The sequence below is a fragment of the Saccostrea cucullata genome, unplaced genomic scaffold (assembly GCF_032062105.1).
Source record: "Saccostrea cucullata isolate Sc308-1 unplaced genomic scaffold, CSIRO_AGI_Scuc_v1 ctg118, whole genome shotgun sequence".
Lineage (NCBI taxonomy): Eukaryota > Metazoa > Mollusca > Bivalvia > Ostreida > Ostreidae > Saccostrea > Saccostrea cuccullata.
The window spans coordinates 814975-839549 of NW_026938921.1; the positions used below are offsets into that span (position 1 = coordinate 814975).

Consider the following 24575-nt stretch of genomic DNA (forward strand, 5'->3'; position numbering starts at 1 on the left):
ATAAAACTATACATGATTGATGTGTTTTACCTAATTAATAATGATTATTATCGTTAGATACCTCTATTTAGTACATGTAAGTGAGATTTTTCGTTGCATTTTACAGAGTTTTTGAATTGATGAATTATCAAATCTAAAAGAAACCTGTTCAGGATATTTAGAGGTGACAAAAAATGTAAATAGACTTATGTAATTTTTCAATAATATTCTAGAATATTGATAATTGCCAAAAAATATTTAATGGCTAAGGATATTAAAATAAATACACCGAGCTGGGGGCTGGGGTCTTATTATTTGTTATTTTTGACAAATTCAATTTCATTTACAAATATGGTAAGCAAAAAATATACATTTAAAAAAAATATCCAAAACATTATTGATTACTTCATAATATTTAATACGTATAAAAAGTAAAACATGCTCTGATACAGAGGGGAATAAAATTATGAACCGATATAAAGAAATCTCTCCGTTAACCGACAATTTTGGAGGTCTTGGAGCCACATTCCTTACAAGTTCCCGAAACTCGTATTGTATTTTGTCTTTTTGGGTTATCAGTCTCCGGGATCGTGGGGTCCACATCGCATTCGGTTTCTTTATTACATTTCACACAAAACATCTTCATTTTGCTGTCTTTTGTGGTTGTTCAAAAAAATCTATAAATTGATAACATCAAAATTAATCAAATTTGTTTTCAGAAAAAAGAAAATTTAACCATTTGCTCTCAAGTTTAATTAGATTACGTTAATAAGTTTATGTATGTCTCATGAGAATGTGTACAATTTAAAATCTTTTCCCCTTGAATCATCACTGAATGTAAAACGTGATATTTTTTTATTCTGAACTTTAATGTAAAGAAAAATAACTATACCTTAAAATTGAGATGAGAACTCTTTATTAACCCTATAAGGTTTGAGCTGATTATTTGGGATCTGAAATTATACAAAACATTGTAAGCGTTCCAATTTAATTTTCGTATTAGACGGCTACTAAACTGTCATGTTTATGTCAATTTAATAAGTAAGAAATAATTTAAAACACAAATCTGCCACTGTAAGAAAAACAAAATAAGGCAATCCAATTTTATGTAAATTCAGTTAAATTGCTATCGTTATTTTTAATACGTATTTGAAAAATAATTTTGGTTCAAAATCTTTGGAATAATCATTGACACAGCTAACTTTATTTCTTGTAAATATAGCCCTGGGAAGTACTTCGAACAAAGAATAAATTAATCTCTCTTTCTTAAAATCAAAATCATTCAGGCTGCTGTCTACGCAGTTCTAAAATTAGATTACGATCCCCTGCGACTTAAACGCAGTATTAAAAATACAGCTATTTGCAGATGTTCGCATTGCACTGTCGTTAAGCGATTACGAGGATATAACATATTTCACCTTATATGCGTAGTACAAAGCTTCTAAGGTTACGCGCTGACTCAAGTTTTTTATTCGAGGTCCCAACAAAACAACGTACGTCAGTGGCCTATTACTACGTAGTTATAAAAATAGTTCACATTTTATGTATCAAACTTGTAAGGTCACGATCTGACTCAAATTTTAACCTTTCAAGTGAGGTGTCATTCATAGGCAGATATACATAAGAACTTGGTTGTGTAGCTTTTACTGTACGGTTTAAAAAATCCATTACATATAACTGAAGTTTAAATAAAAAATCTTTACTTTGTATTTGTAAAAACACATATTCAGATTTATATATTTATAGACATGGTAGGTATAAATATTACATGTATATCAAAAACTGCATTAAATGGTGAAGCTATTAAATATTTTATCAGATTTATAAATTAAAAACTACATGACATACAGCAAGAAAATAAAAGGAATTATTAGAAACAAAATCAGTGGCACATGCATATCACCCCACCAAATTTACAAATTATTGATTTAAAAAAACATATAATTTGACAACGTTTATCCAAAAGTAATGGAGAAAAGATGATAGAAAAATCTACAAACAAAAAATCATCACTATTAAGGATAAGAAAATGTTTAGCAAAAGTGGTGCAGAGAAAAATTGATCATATCAAGTTTGTATAACACCATTCAAAGAGTTCAACATTCGAGGTCAATATAAGATTTGTTAATTTCTAAAGAGAGGTCGAGGTCTTGCAATAAAGAATAAAATGCGACATATAAATATTAAGGTTACAAAAATCAAAAGAAGTGGACAAGGCTGAAGATTTTGCGGAGAAACAGACAGACAGAAAGATACAATGATAGAAAGCAATATAATTTTGATGTGTCGAGTTGCGATTGGTTTTAGGAGGCAACTTAATAACAGAAATACTGAAATAGAAATATGAATTTAAAGAACAATATTTCGAATAAGATTTATAAACCTTTGAAATAGACTTTAAAATTTGAATTAAAACAGTTAGATTAAAAACATAATTGAATTATTTTTCTGAGTCGTACCGGTATGTTCGACAAACATTTTAACGATTTCTGTAATTTATTTTCATTTTCATTTCAAGGAGTACTAGTACATTATTTATTATTTTTTTATTGTCTCACGATATTAATCTAAAGCCTATAATTTTCAATTTATTTATATTTTGTATTCTAAAGGTGTTTTTTAAGAGAAAGAATAAAAAAATTAAAGACAGGACAAAAAAGATAACTTAATAATTTTCTTAAACACATACCTTTTGTGACTCTTGTGCACACGTTCAAGAGTACAATTATTTGAGTAGTTTACTTAATCTAAATCCAAATGAACGATAAACTGCGTATTTTAACCTTTTTATCTGCTCATTTTATTTACAGATCACGTGTCAAGTGTTTTTACTCGCGGCATCATGACTTCTTACTACGCAGTTTTTTCTTCGTCAATGAATATCTTATAGATTTTCTAGTGAGTAAAACTCTCTTGTTGCGGTAATAATGAGTGACTTCTCAGCGGAGGCCGAAATTTAAGTGCAATTATTTTTCATTATTTGTGGAAAATTCATTAATTGTTCATTTAAAAAACTTATTTGAAAAATTTATGTTTCAGTCGATCAAAAATTAATACTTCCAAAATTTGTTTTTTTTTCAATTCTTTAACATGTATTTTTATAAACATGACAGCTGATTTCTCTTTAAGTGATCAAATACAGGATTAGTGATGTGTATACAGTTTATATGATGTATCTGGTATAGTTATAATGATCTTGTTTACCCGAAGCAGTGTTCTAATTATTCATACACATGGTACCTGATGCCACCTCTGATATTTCGGAGGTCCGTGTTTGCTCTTCTCCTATTTTGTATTGTTTATGGACTTTTGGTCTTGAATACTGTTCGATATCTTCATACGGTTCATGTATCAATAATTTATTATAAATCCAACAATTGAGAATAGTATACTTTTGATCATCAATAAAACTTTAAAAAACATTTTTACCAGCAATGAATACAGATACTAGTCAAGGGTTAAGTATAAACTAGCTCACTTCCCCAAACACTTTTAAGATTGTTAGGCAGTGAATATCCTAAGAGGTCAATTCAGAAGATGCACTTTGTGCTAATCAATGACCTTCGAATTCCGTACCTAGTTTTTATCTTTGCAAACATGATACGCCATTTACATATAAATTACCTGAGATGACCCCATATAATTTTTCCACTGATTAAAGGTCACCGCACTATACAAGTTTGTAGGTTTAATTATGATATCAACGTTTAACCATAACTGATTTGATTTTACTGATGAATATAAAATTAATAATTTTTACTTTATTTTGTTTTTTGTAAATAGATGAATTTGAATAACTTATATTTATAATGTCGATGACATTGTCAGTAAATATAATTTATCATTGAGTCAAATGTTGACTGACGTTTTACATATATACTAATATACTAATTGTTAGGCCATTATTTATACACTGGATTGACGACGGATATTTCCCGATCATGACGTGACAGGGCGAAAGGGGATGCTCACTCCTCCATGGCACTTGGTCCCTACTCTGATGTTTTGGAGGTCCGTGTTTTCTCTGCTCCTATTTTGTATTATTTTATGGACTTTTGATCTTGAATTTTGTTCGTTATCTCCATATATTTCATTGAAACTATTTCGAATGGTATTTTCAAAAATCTTTTGGTGTAAAATATAAGCTGTCTAATGTTAGACTCAGTACATTTCGCCAGAGAGTCCAAACGTCTAGTCATTCAAACCCAACACAAGTCAGACAAATGGTCCTATAGTTCCTTTTTGCTATATTTTTCGTATTTTGTTTAATTATATTTGACATGAAAAAATTTAGAATTAATGTTTTTTTTAAATCTGTACAAATGTACGCAGTTTTAGTTTTTAATCACAATTTTAAAAGACAGCTATGTATTATGTACCATATGTAAAATCTTTTAATAAGTATTACACACATTTTTCCATAGACAAAATATTTCAAGAAATATAACTCTTCTTGGTAGATATATTCTTTTCTTACAAGTACAGGTAACATTGTGATTATATGTTCTGACTTACGAAGCAGGACTGTTTTAATTTGTAGATAGGAATTTAATGGATATGAAGGTAATTATCATTTATGCATATACCTCATATTTCTAATTTAATGTTGTTTTAATGAACTGCCAATTTCTTAGCACCATTGTCCGCAATAAAAATTATTTCTGAAAACTAAGCACCACTTCATACCTCATGCTTCATGCATTTTCCATTTGAATCCAATGCTACAAGTCTATCCTGAAAATCAACGTTAAGGTGTTTTAAGAAAATGTAATTTAGAGCAGGGGAGCTTTATTCCTTAATGAATAACAACCCGAATTTGTCTTATATAGAACAAATGAATTCAAACTTTAATTTTTAGATATAGTGGTTTCACATTGATTGAAGAGCGTTTATGAAATTATTTTTTAAAATTCAAATTGTTGAAATACCGAGATAGTCCGGTATCATAACAAAAAACAAGTTTTATAAAAGCCTGGTATATGAAATAACTGCATGTGAAATTACTGCATGTATACATCATTTCTATTGGTTATTTACAAATAAAGGTTGCTGCATCTCACTCTTAAAACTAAAGTCTTAAAGTAGTAAAAAGTAGTGGATGTCAGATTGACCTTGAGTAGATGTTTTATCTCGTCATGTCTAATGGTCTATGAAGTTTTATGAAGATTCGACTTGTCATCATAGATGATTTACTAATTATAACATTACAATAATTTTCATGCAGTTTAACCCTTTCTCTACCGGCACATTTTAGGTGACTTTGGAGACTTTTTGATATGACATTATTAAATTATTTCCAACTTTTTTATTCAAGGTGAAAGCTAGGTATATTGCATACCATTTTGTAGGCAATGTCTTAGAGATGATATTTTATGACTATTCAGATACTCAACAACTGACCTTATTAGTAAAAATGGAGGTCAAAGGTCAATTAAGTGCAAAATTTTATGGGATTTTTTGATACTTTTTAATCTTCAAGCTAAATATTTACTATGATGTATGTTGAAATAGAAATTTTGAATATACTCACAAAAGAGCATGATACTGTACTACATAAAACATATAAACTTTTTTATCAATTCTGGATATAACTACTTAAAAGCGGTTGCTTAGCAACCCAGAATTTTTTGATTTTCGGGCAAGAATTTTCGTTTATTACTCATCCTAGACACATTTATGCATCCCAGCACATATAAAAGTTAGATGTGAGGTCATAGAATTACAAGGGATGAACAGCAGATAAATTGTCTTAAAGTTTGACCTCATTAGAACTATTTTTAGGAGGTCAAAGGTCAAATAAGTGCAAAAGTTTCATCAATTTTTTTCAACACTTTTCAATGTTCTTGCCATAATTTTACACAATGGATGCTGAAATGGAAAATTCTGAATATACTCTCAAGAAGGGATCAGAGCTGCAATATCCATGCATCATATTAGTTCAAATATCTGTTTAATGACCTTTAAGTGGTTGCTAAGCAACAACTTTTTAAAGTTTTTGGCTATATACATGTTTTTTATTTCACATTCTGGACACATTCTCGACACTTTTTGTATATTTCATGATATTGTATGCAAGATATGGGCCATAAAGATGAAATAACATTTTTGTATTAAAAATTGACCTTGACTCTTGTTCTTAAGGGGGTCAAGGTCATATCAGTACAGAATTCTGCTTTAAATTGTAAGTAAATATCAATTTTGAAATGCTTCAATCATTGATAAAACATTTAATATTTGACGTGATAAAAATGGCAAACAACAAAATTTGCAAGCAAAGAATTCTGGTCTGCTTCTTACAAACCCCTAGCATAACATGTATACAATCTTTTTGTTAAACAAAAAAATCCATTCTCTTGATGCCATTAAAAATAATTTTTATTTTCATGGATTTAATCTAACAAGAAAAAATAAACTAATTGATTTCATTACAAGATTTTTGTGGTATAACAGAGATTAAGGGGTACAATAAAGACTTGACATGTTATCTTTGAGGTAAATAATAATAATACATAGCATTGGCAATATTTAATGCAAAACTGTTTAGTCAATAAGTTGAAAATGTGATGTTTATATCCAAATATACAAATCCAGAAATATTGCAAGACGAATTCCAAGTCAGACTGAAATCTTCAACAAAATGTTGAAGAGCACTTTTACTTTGTGTCCACCATTCTTTTATCAACTGTCATTTCTCTGTAAGACTGGAGGAAATTCTTGTACTTGTCCAAGACATTATTATTTGCTCTCAAGTACAAGTGATCAGCTTCTATCCTGTAAAAGATTTATATATTTTGAAACAGATACATGTCATTGTGTATATGAATTTACATTTATAAATAAAATTAAGAATGCTAAAAATACTACATTTATTTGATTTTCCTTTTAAAATTAATATTGTATTAATTATATGATTCAAGTAGTTAAATGATATTGCTAAGTCAATGTATCAGGACTGATAACTCAACAAACTTGTAGTAAACCATCATGGTAAAATTACTGAACTAAAACAAATAGCATATATGGCAATCTGACTAAAGCCTCTGTTTACGCTATAGCAACATATAAAAAAATCTGGCAGTGGATGGAATATCTAATTTTAATTAGATTAATTAGCTTGCTACGAAAGCCATGAAGGGACACATCAATGTTCAAAAAAGTAAAAAATGAGATCTTGAATTAGACAATCCAATCCCATGGATTACTAAATCGTTCCATCGATTTATAATTCGAGATCTCCAATTACACAATTTGATCTTAGGGATTACTTATTCGCCCCCTTGATTCATAATTTGAGATCTCGAATTACATACTGGTAATTCGTTTTCACAGATTAATAATTCGAGATCTCGATTTGTTACAACGTCAGTCTTCCAGTTTTGGCAATCTGTGCTCTTGGATTTCATGACAAATATGTACAGATACATCCAACCATTATAATCAATTTGTGCGTTCTATTTATTTTGTTTCAGCAACCGTCATTTCCAACCTCTTTCATACCTAATTCAACATATATTTATTTTAGAAATATTATGATTACACAGGACCCATATTCACTTTTACTATTTAGGACTTTCAATTATTCTAATATACACTTAATACAAAAACCTCTAAGATTTTTTGTTGTACAAATATCAGTACTAGCATATGGATTTGAAAATGTTCATGTATCACATCAACCAGTCTTGTTTGAGTTGAAAGGCTGCTTCCTTCTATTGCATACACTGTCCAAAATATGAATCAATATTTTGAGCCACATTAGCATTTTTTAAAATCTTTTATTAATTCAGGTGAGGTTTTATTTAAATCAAGGAATTGTTTTCTGATCCTGGGTCAATTTTTTTTTCACTTTGATTCAATGTGTATTTTTCTCATTTTGGACCGTAATATGTAATAAAAGGTTGGGTGTAAAATATTACAATATTCTATTCTTTAAACATGTATTACCATATCCGATATGTACAGATAAATAATTTTTAGTTAATGAAATCATGGGAAGGGTTTTTATCCTGCAACTACCCCTTGCATTGACCTAATAAAGGTAACCTAATAAACCAAAGCTTTATCCAGTCACCGCCCTAATAAAGTCTTGTGCATGTATTCCGATGTTCCAAAAGCATTGTGACGTCACGTACACTGCAATGTTTACGCCATGGCTTCATAGTTTCAACTGCAGAGATGTGCCTAAATCTGTCGGAATAAGCATGTTTTGGATGCTCAAATATAAAATTTTGTTGCAGGATAAACAAAATACATGGTTACTGTCTTGAAATATAAGCGATATTTGGGCTCGGGTCGAAAACGTAAGAGGGCTCATCAAGCCTCGCCCTCTATCACATTTTCTTACCCTTGCCCAAATATCGCTTATATTTCAAGATTTCAAGTAACCATGTATTTTATATATATTCCGAGGGAATGGATCATTTAAAGTAAGAGTAATTTGAGGGAACGAATTGACAATCTGTGAGAATGAATTGGCAATTTGTTATGAAAGATTGTCAATCCGAGAGAATGAATTGTATAAATCGAGAACTCGGTTTACTTTTATAAATTTTTAAAAATTCTATGTCCCTTCATGGCTTTCATAGATTGCATACCTGCATGGCTGCCAGGGTTGTAAAAAGAATGGAGACAATAGACTGCAATGTTACTTCAGGGCAAAATTCCTGGGGCAATGCTGTTCATGAGCGTGGGAGTGTTGATAAACCATCCAGTGAGTTTGACCACCCATGTACGATGTACGATAATTGGAAAGTGTCTGAAAAATTGAGAAAATGGAAATTTTAACCACATACTTTATGCAGATTGGAAATACAACAGCAGTTTACAAAAACAGCTTGTTCCATATCTCGGCATTCATTCAAATAGATATTACGTGTTTAAATAATGTGTTTGTATGAATAATCAAGCATCATAAGTATTATGTGTTTCAAACACTTATTCTTCGAAATAATTAAATCAAATGTTTATAAACTTGTATGAATGCAATATCATGAGAATGACACAAATGAAATTTGACTTTATTTTTGAAATTTTAGAAATACAGAAATTTTCAATACCAAAACAAAAATTTACCTGTTAACTGGTGTCCTTACATATTAATTGGCCTTCGTAGTTCATGGTGGGCTTAGCAAGTGGGTACATGTATTCACAGATGAAGGTAGATCTATTGTTGCATATGGTGCCAGCACCCTAAAAATTCAATGTGAAAGTGGTACATGTACACACTGGTACACATATTGAAAACAACTATCCATTATTATGGCAACTTTATTTTACTTTGAACTTTCGAGTGATTGTCAATGGCATCAAAGTTTAAAAGCAACACAAAATTGGCTGAACAATACGAAATATGCACACTGAAATATGAAGATCTATTTATAGTACGTGTACATTTAGTTTTCTTTTGAACGTGAACTAATTGCGTTTTAAACTTATAAACTATTCAGTCAATATACACGTATTCTCACCTGCTGATACCAAAGGCATGTCCGTATTATTTGATTCATTGATGTGATGATCTTCGTCGTGAAATAATCATGAAAATTGACGTTCAGATTTGGGATCCCCATCATGTTCATCATGTTGTTTGTTTACTGCCATAGCGGATTTCAATTCGTATCAACTCATACAGTGATGAGTCGTATTTATTTATCTCAGAAAAGTGTAACGCAAACAAATGGTAACTTGAAATTAATTTTATTAAAGTGTGGCGATATTATGGGCACGGCTGTTATTTAGTTTCAAATGCAAAACAAACAATATCATATGGGCAATGGGCAGCCAAGACAAGAGCATGCCCCAATCAAATGCACAAACAACATTCAACATCAAAGCAAATCATATATCAAGGTCATTACCAAAGGTCAAAGTTCATATAGTGGTAAGTCAAAGTTCATACAACATCAAAAGTTCAAAGTTCACAACATCAAAGTTCAAAGTTCACCATATATATATATAGAAAGCATTGACCCTGGGAGGTGCAGAGGTCAAAGCTTACAATATAATTACCAAAATGCCGCTTATACGCCAGAGGTGTTATTTACGATATATTTATTACGAATTACATGCCGCTTATGTGCCTTCTTTACTTGTCGTTTATATATCAGTCACTGTTTAGGAAACATTGGCCCTGGGAGGAGCAGTGGCCAAGGTTTGCGAAAAGTTCATCTAAGTTGGTCTCCAGGTAGACTTTTTCTTGTAACAGCCGTACCATTTGATAATAAGTGATCCTTTTGTAGGACAGCTGCAATAGAAAGAAAAACACAGCGCAAAAATCTATTCGAATAAGGGTTGGGTGAGGAGGGTATTTTTCTAAATATCTAAATTTGCAAAAAATTATCCTTTAAAATTGCACCAACCTCATTCATATAGTCTGTGAATGAAAAAGGATTAACGGAAGTTGACTCAGGGGGAATAACTCTAATTGATTATAGGGATTATAGGCGGATCTATGGATTTTGTAATATGGGAAATTAACACTTTCTTCGATAAAAGCCTCCAATTCGAATAGAATTGGATGTGATATTATCTCAGAAAAGTGTAACGCAAACAAATGGTAACTTGAAATTAATTTTATTAAAGTGTGGCGATATTATGGGCACGGCTGTTATTTAGTTTCAAATGCAAAACAAACAATATCATATGGGCAATGGGCAGCCAAGACAAGAGCATGCCCCAATCAAATGCACAAACAACATTCAACATCAAAGCAAATCATATATCAAGGTCATTACCAAAGGTCAAAGTTCATATAGTGGTAAGTCAAAGTTCATACAACATCAAAAGTTCAAAGTTCACAACATCAAAGTTCAAAGTTCACCATATATATATATAGAAAGCATTGACCCTGGGAGGTGCAGAGGTCAAAGCTTACAATATAATTACCAAAATGCCGCTTATACGCCACAAGTTCCCTGAGATGAGGATCAGAATGAAACTCAACCAGGGAACTCCGCCACCATGGTGGGGGTAGAGCGGCATATACGAACAGCCGTACCCAGGACCCTTGCTAATTGGGAAAGCAGGATTGACCATGGGCAACGATAGCCTCAAGTCCCCCCTGGAGAGAGTTTAGAAAAATGTTATTCCCCAACGAGGATAAGTGTACCCCATCCTGTAAAAATAAAGCTGGATCAGGTTTAATGTCTGAATGGCGAATTATTGCGCCCCCAGATTGCAAGACAATTGCAGCTATACCAGAATTAACCCGTTTGCGTGCATTTTCCATAGCTTTTAAATTTGCTGAATAGCGCCATTGGAGACGCGGAAGTATAAATGACCATATAATCCTACTGTTTCGAAAGTGATTCCTTAGAAATAAAACCAACTGCTTTGCAACCACCCTTATTTTTCTGATCGATACATTGCCCAAGTCATTCCCCCCACAATGTATAAGGATGAAATTAGGTACAGGGCCCACCTTTCCAAGAGTTCTAATCTTTTGTTTAGTTTTACTTAACTGGAGGCCACTATAACCCTGCCACCACAGTGAGATGTGTTTTCTTTCTAATGTCAAATTTGTACCACCTGGTCTTAATACAGCTTCCAAAAAGGCGTGCTTGATTATTGATGAACCCACCAACCATATTGTCTGTATATCTAAAATTAGATTAAAACTTTGGTATGCGAATGTAGGATTTGTAAGAATCAGATTTCCAACGACCAGATCTCTGAATGTCATGAGTTGAAAATCCTTTTAACGCGAGATCAGTACTCGCGCCGATACGAAAAGAGTGAGATTTGTATCCTGAGATACCAGGCAAATTTAGGTGCTTTACTGCCTTACAAAGTACCCCCGTAAATTGATATCGTGTGAGTGGGGATAAATCGAAGTGTCGAAATAATGTACCTGAACCCTCTGGACGGATGCTGACGTATTTAGTAATGAGCTGATATGGACATGCTACACCACCCTGCTTATCTATTTGAAGTACTGTGCCTTTACCTAACTGGTCCGTTTTCGAATACCGGATAGTCAGTAAGAGAGATTGCGTTTCGTGATTAATGGACAAATTGTCGAATTGAATTGTGTTTTGTTGATCACCTTCTCTTGTATTAACTGTTAATTCGCCAACTCTTAAAAATCCATGAAATGCCAGGGAAAATGCAGCCGAGAAAAGAGCTGTTTCAAAAGCATTGGTACATATTATGGGCAGAACTTGAATAATATTTAGCAAAATTGTTTTCGTTATTGGCAGTCTAGTATCTACTTTATGTCTCAAACGTTTCATGCCCTGCAATAACTTTGTAACCAAGAACTCTGGGGTTGGATCGTGAACACTCTGCAATTTACAATAAAATGAAATGGCAGACAAGTATGACCTCACGGTACCATATGCGAGGCCGGATGACGATGAATGCAAAACGAATTGCACGACTGAGTTTAATGTAGGGGGCCATGGCGTGCAATCAATGAGTCTACATACTTTGTAATATGCTGCCATTCCAGCCCGATGAGATTTATGTGTGTTTTCAGATACTGAGGCGTCTAAAAGTTTAGCAAACTCAGGCTGGAGATGATGTTGCGGAAAGATAGGGGCACTGGGCAAGGGTGTTCCCTGGCATGTGGAGCTGCTTGTCGGAATCTGGCCCACTGCTTACGAGAAATTGAATCAGCAACTACATTGTCTTTACTTGGTATGTAAACTGCACGAAACAGAATATTATAATTCATAGAAGCAAGGACAAATGGTCTAAGTAGTTTCATGACCCGCTCTGATTTAGAAGTGAGTTTATTTATTATAGCGACTACAGCTTGATTGTCTATATGGAGAATGATCTTTTTATTAGCGAGTTTGTTACCCCATAAATAGACGGCCAAGACCACCGGAACTAACTCTAAAAAGGTCATGTCTTTAAGTAGGTCATTGGACGCCCAGGTCTCTGGCCAAGGGTAAAAACACCATTCCCCTTTGAAATAAGCACCACATCCCAAGTAAGACGAACCGGAACTATCTGTGTAAAAATTAATGTTGTTGTCTGACGTCCACTCAATATCTAAAAAATACACAGTCCCATTAAATGATTCAAGAAAATTAATCCACATGTACAAGTCCTGACGCATTGATTGAGTTATCCTTATGTGATAATGTAATTCTGAAACTCCTATTGTAGCATTATAAAGCCGACGCAGAAATGCCCTACCTGGTCTTATGGCTCTTGTAAAGAAATTCAGTTTACCTAAAACAGATTGTAATTGTTGGAGTGTCATCTTGCGTTGAACAACGAGATGGTGTAAAATACCCTGTAGCTCTAAGCATTTTGAATTGGGGATCTTAACTAGCATATGATAAGTATCTATCTCAAAACCTAAAAATGTCATAACCAAAGTAGGGCCTTCAGATTTGACCTCGGCAATAGGAACACCTATATCATCGCAGACGTCTTGAAAATTCGACATAAGATCTTGACAGGAATGGGCATCCCTCCCAGCAAATATAAAATCATCTAGATAATGATCCATTGTTGATGTTTTAGAACGCTGTATCGTAGCCCACTGCAAAATTGTAGAAAAATCCTCGAAAACCTTACACGAAATGGAGCACCCCATAGGTAAACATTTGTCTATGAAATAATTACCCTGAAATTTAAAACCCAGGAGATCAAAATCGCCGGGAAATATTGGAAGAAGTCGAAATGCGGATTTTATATCTCGCTTACCTATGAAAGCCCCCTTCCCTAATTTAGCAATCATCTGAATCACTGAATCAAAGGATGAATATTGTACAGCAGTTTCACAAGGATCTATATATGAATTTACACTACTAAACTTCGGGAAAGAGAGGTGCGTTATTAGACGCCAGCCCAAATTATCCCCCTTCGGCACTAGCCCAATTGGAGATAACCTAAGATTAGAAATTGGTATTTTCGTGAAAGGACCCTGTATCCTCCCCATTTCAATTTCTTTATCGATTTTCTCTTTAAGTTCATTAGGATGATCGTCCGCGGATTTCAAATTATTACATTGAATTGGTAATCTAGGCCCATGATAATGAAGTTTAAACCCTTGAGAGAACCCTTGGATTAGGCGATTTGCTATGATTCTGTTAGGATAGTGGACGAGACATTTTTTAAGGGCGTGTACATTAATAGGCGTTGAACCTAGACGCCATAGATTGCGGGGTGCGGAATCTTGGTCTTGAGTAGGTGGGGCGCTGGGTGTTGCTGCTGGAATACCCCCTATAATTGGTATTTGCATTGGTTGAATACCCCTTATAGTTGGTATTTGCATTGGTGGTTTGTGGACGAAAACTTGACTGTCCATAGAATTGACCACTTGAATTTTGTTGGCGAAATATTTGTGCGGACCCAGTGTTTGAGGCTTGTGTAAGGCAATGTATCTGTGGATGGTTACTACCACATCGAATACAACTGTGTTTATACATGCATGGGAATTTGTCACAAGATCCCTTGTAATTGAAATTGAAGCATTTATCATTATTGGTTTTGGGTGCATTTGTTACGTTATAAGCGGGCCCAGAATGCATATACATCAACCATAATTCCGAGTCAATTTCACCCCAAGAAGACACAGGATTTTGCTCTTTGCGCAGCCTAAACTGCGTATCATATTCTTTCCAAGATATAGCCCCCCTGCTAACACCCATTCTTACGGTCTGTATGTACTTAAGTAGGTCAAGAGTCTTGGCGGGATGTGCACTCAAGTACACACTTGCAAATATGAGCATAAGGTCAGTCCATTGCTCAATATTTTCTACCTTTTTTGGGTTGGCATCTTTATAAATTATCTCACCCATACTATTCATAACTAATTTCTTTTCATCAGACCCTGATTTTGGTGTTACCAATGTGGCCAAATCAATATACTGCCCACTAATAATACGTTGTTTGACTGTGCTAGAAACATTCATACCAATCATATGTATTGATGGGACAGGAGCAGGGGTGGTACCAACATCTGTTGGAGTTGAGATTGTTGCTCCAGAGGTGGTCGGTGCAAAGGATGGCCCTGCACTTGTCGTCAACATGGGTTGCGCTTCCGCCACAACGGAAGTTGATGGAGCCTGGGTCGGTGGTATTGGTACATGTACTGGACATCCTGCCGACGCCGTCGACGAGTACGTCTGGGAATTCACAGACACCGTAGCCTGACTACCACTTGGCTGCTGTGTGGCAGTCGCTGCTGGTTGAGCCATTCTACGCTTCTTAGCTCTCGGTGGCATCGTGTTCAGAAAAGAAAAGAAAATTCTTTATTTATATATATATATATATATTATTTTTTATATTTGTAAGAAGAAATTTAAATTAATTATCTCCTCATTCTCACATGCTTTATTATTTCTTTTTATAAAGTTAGCCTAATTTTTTATTTATTTATTTATTTATTATTATTATTTTTTTATTATTATTATTATTATTTTTTTTATTTATTTATTTTATTTATTTATTTTTTTTTTTTTTATCTCCCCTTGGTATGGAAATCTGAAACGTGTCGGATCAATTTATAAAACAAAGAAAATTTAATTAAGCCAAAGCAATATGATATAAATCCTAACGATCAAGATAATTGACTTAATAATCATTATATCTTATCACATACTTACAATGAAAACTTATATAGATACAACGTGGTCGGCTAATACAAAATGGCCACAACAGACGCTAGAAAAAATTATCATTATAAAATCAAGGATCATCGGGAAATCATGAAAAAATACTCCTAAATTGATTGCAGCAAACAACTACCAAATAGATAACAAAAACATCCATATGTATTATACCCATTAACTATTTTTCTAAATATCTAAATTTGCAAAAAATTATCCTTTAAAATTGCACCAACCTCATTCATATAGTCTGTGAATGAAAAAGGATTAACGGAAGTTGACTCAGGGGGAATAACTCTAATTGATTATAGGGATTATAGGCGGATCTATGGATTTTGTAATATGGGAAATTAACACTTTCTTCGATAAAAGCCTCCAATTCGAATAGAATTGGATGTGATATTATATTTACATTTGCAAATGTTTTCCTTTATATAACACTACTAAAGGCAAGCGTTTTTACAACTGTGTAAATACAGGTATGGGGTCAAGAGGTCATAGATGTGCGTTTGGATAAACGTTCGACGTAATTTCTCTGTGACGTCATAAAGGGTCGACGCGCGTTTAGTGGATTACATTCATGCCGTTGGGTTTGAAAATTTAAGGCATTTCACACGTTAAAAGTAACAATCAGGCAAATATAAAGTATGAATAAGTCACAAATGTAAATATAAGTAATAAGGTATCATTTTTTGAGTTTTATTGAGATGTAAAACGGGTTGGCACATGATCAAATCTTCCATAAAGCCCTTCGGTCTTTATGGGATTTGATCATGTGACCAACCCGTTTTACATCCCAAGAAAACTCAAAAAATGATACCTTATTTCTTAAATAAATGCGAGTTTTTGTATTGTTAAATTTCGTGCAAATATAGATCTAATTAAATTGCAAATTAAGTATACAGTATAACAAGATACAACGATATTAAAATCTAGGTTTTTTTTTTTTTAGTAAAGATCGATCGCCACGTTTAGGCTACAATTTTTCTCAACATTGTATATCACTACATAAAATTTACATCATTTACATGTGGATGAATAAATTAACATTTCATTTCACACAAAATGCAGAACGATAGTATATATTTGTTTTTTGAAATCTATTTTTTTGTATTGTGCATTTATTTTAGTAAAAAATATCTACTGAAATGGTCAAAAAAGTCTTAATTATAAAAGAATTTGTTGTTTCGAGTAAGACGCAACAATGTCGACCTTGACGTTACAGGTAAATATTGACCGATTTTTCCATAAAAACTATGCGAAGGTCACAAATTCAAATTATCGTAATTAAGAAAATACTGGGCGTAAGAAGGGCTGTAAGGGCTTGTTGGAAAGGAAATTTTCTCTACTTTTACCAGCTTTATTTTGTTTTCCCTATTTCAACACAGAAATAAACGTAAAACTGAGCTTTGTTTAAACATTACTAATAAAATCGAGAAAAAACACATAAGTGCAAGAAAATTCTTGTTTTAAAAATATACTTTAAAGTAATAACAATATTTTTTACATATTTTAAAAGCAGAGAAAATATGCTTTAAGAATATACCATACTTTCTTTATAAAGTTAATCAGGAAAAAAATGTCAATCGTTCGGAAAATCGGCAATTGCTTTGGAAAATTACGCCATTTTCAAAAAGTCACGTTTGTCTTTACAACGTAAAATCGATTAAATACCGGCAATCAAGACATAATCTTTTTAGATATTTTAAAAGTAGAGAAAATTTCCAAAAAGGTGATATATAGTTTATATACCTTCATGCTACCATAAAATAGATACGGAAATCTTATTTTCGCGAAGTCGTGTTTTAACGCGCCAGCGGTCAATTTGACCGGTACGGAAGTGAAGGGGTTAAGTAACAAGATACAATTTATTATAAGTGTTTCTGTACCTGTTATAGTCAGCAGCGAATGGACTTCTCTATACTATAGCTTTACCAGGTTTCTTATCCAATACGCTTCTATTCCGAATCAGAAGAAAAAAATCGTACAAACGATTTTCTAAATCGTACATGTCAAACGATTTTTAAATCGCACAAACGATTTCACAAATTGTACAAACGATATCTAAATAGTTCAAACGATTTAAAAAAAATCGTACAAACGATTTTTTAAATCGTACAAACAATTTCCTAAATTGTACAAACAATTTCCTAAATTGTACAAACTTTTTTAAGAAATTGCACAAACGATTTAATAAATTGTACAAACGATTTAACAAACAAATTGTACAAACGATTTAACAAATTATACAAACAATTTATTAAATTGTACAAACGATTTCACAAATTATACAAACGATTTGACAAATTGTACAAACGTTTTCTTAAATCGTACAAACGTTTTCTTAAATCGTTCAAACGATTTTATAAATCGTTCAAACGATTTAAATTTTTTTTTCTACATTGTCAATATGGCACGAACACGCCGTCGTAGCTTAGTGTGTTATGAAATTTTTAATTAAATATACTGATCCTAATTTTTTTCTATGATATTTAACCTTTCCGTTTGGATGTGGCCCAATATTTGAAGAAATTTTAATCCATCATTTACTAACTTTTGTTGAACGGTATATTTGGAATACAGACAGTTGAAACCTTATCTGTAAAAAATGCTTTTAATATAAAGTCCAATCTTTCTTCTTTATTTATCACGGTGTGAAAGGTTTTAAACGATGAAAACGACATAAATAGACAAATTTCAAGCAGCAAAAATCTACAGGACTTGTAGTTTACACTTAAAACATTACAATGTCTATTTCATTTTTAGATTTCCAAAACCTTTATCACATTGATACTATTTAGCTATACACAAACATCTAATGTTAATTAGGATACATAAAATTTAAATTCAAACGGATACATTACAAGATGAACTTGTAACACATCATAGTTTATGATAGTAACAGATGCATATTCTACAAATATCTAATATCATTACTTTGTGAACAATTATTTGCGAAAGGAACAAAGATATAAACTTTTGGTATACATCACATTCACACCATGCTTTATATCATCTTATGTTTAAGAGGTGTATTACATGTAATATCAAACCACTATTATGGACGTATTTGTCCCACACACTGTACATCTCCCCGATATTCTGGTTTCCTTTCTTTTCGGGTTATGACTTTTAGGAATGGTTGGATTAACTATGCATTCCGTTTTCCGTTTACATCGCATACAATACATCAACATCCTTAAAAAATCTTTCTGTGAAAACAAAAACAAATTGGTATTATTAAAAAACTTTATCTTAAGTTCTGAATTTTTTTCAATAGTAATTTTAAAAACAAATATAAAATACGAAAAGATGTCAAACACTACACGGGGGCTCTGTGTAATATAAATATTACTTTTGACTGGAAAGCGCATGCATTATCTATTGTTAAAGATATACCGTAGGTATTCTTGTCAAAATGGAATGTTTCGTTCGATTGATGCAAGAGACAATCGGTAGTGGTGAGTTTGGACCAACCTTTATGATTCTAATGATCTGAAATGAAATAATAAAGATTATACTTAAGTTATATATCTTAAAAGCAATTTTTTACCCACACGATGAATTTATATTCATTGCTAGCGTTTCAACTATCTGTATATTAGGGGTTCTGGATATTTTTTTTTACTTCTCTGGGAGATTTGTAGAAAAAAATGATTCCTATAATTTCTGTATGATAATGGTCGTGGAGTTCAGGGTATTATAAAACAAATATATTTACAAAATTCTTAGACGGTGTTGATTGTTTACAGAAACTTGTAATTTACTGTTTTATATATAACATGCACGTATATATAAGAAGTTATTGATTATTGTATTTTCATAAGAGTAATATAATTTTTCGAACACAAAAAAGGCAAATCGAATCAGTGAATGCACTGTAATATATATATCAACCAATTATTGCCGCTGTCTGTATTTTGAACCAATATAGGATCTCCCATGGTTGATTTGTATGTTTTTCCTCTCAGGCAGACCAAACACACAACGAGTTCAATGAAATTAACATATAGCCACAAATCATGAAAGAATCGTTTTTATCACATTTTTAAAATATATCTTTGATAATAAATGTTTTTATTTGTTTTTATAAATGAGTCAACATTTTTTTAATAATTCACTTCATCGCTTTTACGCAAATACCGTTGTGACATCACAACAGTTGTAAATGAAAAAAAAAAATATTACAATGAATAATATCCGGCAGATAAAGGAGTGTACAGGTGATAAAAAATTATTCTACCTATATATAGAAAAATAATTTTATTAACCTGATTTCATAGAACAATGCTGTATATGAAATCAGAAGACAAAATGCTTGATATAAGCAGGGACCTTTATACTAGGTACCTGATGAAACATTCTGTATTCTACTTATTCACACAAATTCCAGTTTAACGACACAGGTACATAGAATTACACACCTTTTGTTCAAATGTGTATTTTCTGAAAATCACATTTTAAACAGGGTAACACACGGAAATTTAAATGGCCACTGAATATTTATATCCTCCCACTGAATACTTAATTGATTGTGAAAAGAAGGGAAAATAAAGATTACTTGGCTTCACTCGTACCAAATAGAAAAAAAAGAAAAGAAAAGTAAATGGGATAAATAAAATACAGCTGTATATCTGTAAATTAAAATGAAAATTAAAAGTTACATATTATATTGTACAATATAAAAAGTACAGATTAACTAAACATGCATCATAGATAAAGAGGTTTTACAAACAATTGGTTATTTTTTTTTTACTTTAAATGCACATTGAGCAAGGTTTTAAGTAATTTGTTTGTTGATTGTTGATTAAGGACATCCTGAAAATTATTTTGTTTATGAATATACACTTAACTAAATTTCCTTATTAGATACTTGGAATGTGCATGCAAATGTAAGATAATTGAAGACTTACCACTCGTTTTGGTAACTAAAATATGCCACTAAAATCTTCCACCATACCCGTTTTTACAATGTTTCTGGGGGATTTACTTTTTCGCAGAATTTCAACTTTCGATTTGTCGGGGTATTGTTGGCCTGTGGTTATTTTCTGTAAATATCATAGATATCTATATTATACAAAATTACGTCAGCATATAAATATGTACTGTTAACCATGAACACGTATATTTTCAAGCTTTAGTTTCCTCAGTTAAAAACTAAACGAGTTTATGAAACTCATATATTAAAAGCAAAATAAAAACTGACTTTGCAGAATTGAGATAGATACTAATATCATCAAAAATATAACAAATAAAATCTGTAAAATATTATGAGTCATATTAATAGATACCTGGTATGTATGCATTGGTATTGTAAATATGAGTGCTACCTGTTCGAAGATTTCGAGAGAGGGTCATTTTTAGATACTTCAATTAAGAAATAAAAGATTAGAACATTGTCATAATTATGTTCAAATAGTTTTTGTTGGTGAGCAAAGTTTCATTCAGTGTGATAAAATGGAACTCTTGTTATTAACAAGTTGTTTCTTTTATTACCAAGTTTTGTTACTATGGAGCAGACTTCACAGCATTGTAACCTTAAAGCATAATACTAGTATGACAAGTTTCTCAAAAGGACTCTCCTCAAATCAGTCCCTATACACTTCAGTGTGACGCTATTCCCACCTAATAAAATTATTTTACCTTTTGGTGTTTACTGCAGTTTAGTACAATCCTTTTAGTCGCATTCACTTCTTGGTTTTCTGAGTACGATTTTAAACTTAAAGCTGCAATCCATCAATTCCTTTAGGCAAAAATTGTGCCTCGTTGTTACATGTAGAAGACCATTTTTTGCATTCATATAAAGCAGAATTTATTCAAAATCGTATTCACGATAAGAAGAAAACGCTTGCTGTGGCATTCATCTCGACATTTAAATATACCAAAGAAATCTTCAATCGTTTACTTCCTTAACTTATTCCGGATATGTAGCAATATACTCTAATCAACTGCATATTGGAGGCAAGCTATGGACAAACAATTTGATGAAACATGGATATGAGGAGTCTCGTTTAAAGTCATCATAAAGTTCTATGATCAACAGCTGATCAACACAATGATTTTGTCAGCAAAAACAATCTATCATAAAGTCAAAGGCTGATTGCCGTGTTTCCCACTTACTGTTTGGACATTATTTGTACAACACAGTGCTATTCAATACTTTTAAGGATTGCATAGATACGCACCCACAATTGCATTTACACGTAACAGTGAAGTTGAATGGTTAATTCCGACACAGAGGCGCTGGCTCAACATGACTAGAAGATGGAACATATTCATTCAAATGGTTGATGACCGACTCACCAAAAAGTTTTTTTTTCTGATGTTATCAAAATAATGGAGCATGGTGTTTACAATAAAAAGAAATTTATATGACTTAGATATGCACACTCATTTTAACGTAGCTACGGATAGCGATCACGTGACATTGCATGTGAATTCTAAATTAAGAATTTTTCGATTTGCTTATTCCGGAAATGCGCTAAAGTAGGGTCAATTACTTTTGCGTTCAGTATATATTTGAAAAAGACTTTAATGTACCCAACAACCTGCCCCGAGAAAAGTACATGGGAAACGTTATAGGAAGCTCAACTATAAAGGTAGATCAAGTAAATTAGAGCGATTGAGAGGGTATTACATCTTCAGAAACAGGAGAACAATAAAAAAACTATTTCATGAAATAAAATATCCGTACGGTATATCGCAAACGACTTGCACCCCCTATTCTAAAGCAGACGACGCAGTGTGAATCATAAAATGACATCAAATCGAACGAGGGACGAAGATTTGTTGAGATAAGGAACTTGATAAACCAGTTTATATGCGTATAGTCACAATGATACGTTTGTATCTTCACCACCTGCATACGGGGTGTATATATCTCAGTTGATTTGATACGCAAGAGCATGCTCTATGTATGAACAATTTCTAAAACGAGGTAAATTATTGACAAACAAGTTGCTGAAACAAGAATATCAGCAGTCTCTTTTAAAGTCATCATTTCGTAAGTTCTATGGTCGATACAATGACCTTGTCAGCAAAATCTATGGTCGATACAATGACCTTGTCAGCAAATACAATTTATCATTGATCAAATGCTGACTGACGTTTTTCATATCAATTGTTAGTCCATTATTTATACACTGATTTGACTACGGATTTTCCCGTTATTTCACGATCATGACAATGAGCACATGGCGGGTGTGACCGTTCAGCAGGGGATGCTCACTCCTCCATGACACCTGATCCCACCTCTGATGTTTCGGAGGTCCGTGTTTGCTCTGCTTCAATTTTGTATTGTTTTATGGACCTTGATATTGAATGCGGTTCGTTATCTCCATATCCTTCATATACTAAAGTGACATATACTCTATGTCACTTTAGTATATGATGAATATTTTGAATTTCAAAAAAAAGATGTATATGACATAGGTCCAAAGGGCCGGGTGTAATGTATTTGTTTTAAGTTAATTCAACGTTGTATCAAAAATATACACATACATCATTATATTAAAATACTAACTTACATGTATTTACACACTTAAGTGTTTACGGATTTTTTCCGCTTTTCCCGATCATGAAAAGGAACACAGCGTATGTGACCGGTTGGCAGGGGATGCTCATCCTCCATGGCACCTGATCCCAACTCTGATGTTTTGGGGGTCCGTGTTTTCTTTGCTCTTGATTTGGTTATTTAATGTTCTTTTGAGCGTGGACACTGCTCTTTATCTCCGAACTTCATTGAATACCGAAGTGTTTTTTATGTCGTTTAACTTGATTTCACATTGCCTTTACTTTCCGTGTAGAAATAGACATGAGACAAGGAAGATCTTTTGCAAAATTTCTTTCAGCCTGTTTTAAGGATCAGTAAAGTATTATTATATATTTTGAGATATCTCATGTTTCGTATTTTCATTAAATGTTTTTTTCAAACTACTGAATTCTCTTTATTGAACGTCAAAATTTACGCACTTGAATAATGCTTAATAACCTTAATTACCTTCAATACAAATTTCTGTCTCGAATATAAACAATTATGTTTTAGAATTAAATTTTGCATAATTTAAAAGTAACGTCAGGCGGAACTTCATTGTGACGTAAGCAACTTATGTTTAACTATATAGAATAAATCTTGTATCCAATTAAATGACGTGTTATTGTACAACTAAAATTAAATTATTACGAGATTTTGGTACGGAATACATATCGTTAATTATTTTTATTGAAAAACAGAATTGTTTCAAAGTTGATGATAACGAACCTTAAAATTGCAATGAAAATATTTATGAGAACGTCAATGCATCTAATTGGCATTTTGCAGGAATCTGACGCAAAATGATCTGCCAAATGAAATTTTAGCATTTCTTTGATGTATTGGATTTCTGTGAATTAGAAATAATTTTCCGATACCGTATTTCATTAAAAATTAGCTTCATAATTGGCCTAAATGTTACTTTTGAAAGTGGCCTTCTAGCTGGGTCATCTCTCCATGATTTTGATACGGTATTTATGTTTGTTTGATTCCAAAAAAAAAAAAACAAACAATCATTTGTAAAGAAAAAAATAAAAAGAAAAAAAGAAAGAAAGAATGGAGAGAAGATACAGACCACCCTCTCCCAAAAAATGCAATGTGTAAATGCATTGCTTTATTGTCATTTTGAAATCCATACAGTGTATTATGTTTGAAATGATGCTAGCTTATTGGGTAACCAGTGAACTGGAATCGAAAAGTGTTGTGGGTTAATTTTTTTATTAGTACATTTTCTTACAAATATTTAATCGTTTCTTTGACTTAAAATGCAAACAAATAACAATTCGAAAATTGTAGAGCGTTGACAAAGACTAAGAAAATTAATAGAAAAAACGTGTTTAATGAATTTACATTTTGTACCAAATGACTCAACAAACATACTTCAAGGCATATATCGGCAATTCAGAAATACAATATCGAAAAAATATTCCTCTGGCTATCTAAATGTTTTAGAATACTTTTTTTTTTATTAACGACGGAATTTTCACTTTTCAAGTCCA

General features: G+C 32.3%; 2 protein-coding genes and 3 long non-coding RNA genes across 5 annotated transcripts; all 5 read right to left on the reverse strand.

Annotated features, from left to right (window-relative positions):
* Positions 1 to 386: 386 nt before the first annotated feature.
* Positions 387 to 2882, reverse strand: LOC134251810 (uncharacterized). Its single transcript, XR_009988824.1, has 3 exons — positions 2669 to 2882; positions 872 to 932; positions 387 to 656 (listed from the first exon to the last, which is right to left on the reverse strand). It is a non-coding gene; the product is annotated as an uncharacterized LOC134251810 (long non-coding RNA).
* Positions 2883 to 6310: 3428 nt separating this feature from the next.
* LOC134251809 (uncharacterized) lies at positions 6311 to 9574 on the reverse strand. Its single transcript, XR_009988823.1, has 3 exons — positions 9447 to 9574; positions 8574 to 9168; positions 6311 to 6750 (listed from the first exon to the last, which is right to left on the reverse strand). It is a non-coding gene; the product is annotated as an uncharacterized LOC134251809 (long non-coding RNA).
* Positions 9575 to 9658: 84 nt separating this feature from the next.
* Positions 9659 to 12317, reverse strand: LOC134251780 (uncharacterized). Its single transcript, XM_062734195.1, has one exon. The coding sequence runs from the start codon at positions 11657 to 11659 to the stop codon at positions 10988 to 10990; it is 672 nt and encodes a 223-aa protein (XP_062590179.1). The 5' UTR covers positions 11660 to 12317; the 3' UTR covers positions 9659 to 10987.
* A 1465-nt stretch (positions 12318 to 13782) lies between these two features.
* Positions 13783 to 15335, reverse strand: LOC134251779 (uncharacterized). The gene has a single exon (XM_062734194.1). It carries the CDS (start codon positions 15159 to 15161, stop codon positions 14064 to 14066), a length of 1098 nt encoding a protein of 365 aa, XP_062590178.1. The 5' UTR covers positions 15162 to 15335; the 3' UTR covers positions 13783 to 14063.
* A 3117-nt stretch (positions 15336 to 18452) lies between these two features.
* LOC134251781 (uncharacterized) lies at positions 18453 to 20596 on the reverse strand. The gene is made up of 3 exons (XR_009988816.1): positions 20459 to 20596; positions 18945 to 19040; positions 18453 to 18757 (listed from the first exon to the last, which is right to left on the reverse strand). It is a non-coding gene; the product is annotated as an uncharacterized LOC134251781 (long non-coding RNA).
* Between the last annotated feature and the right edge of the window lie 3979 nt (positions 20597 to 24575).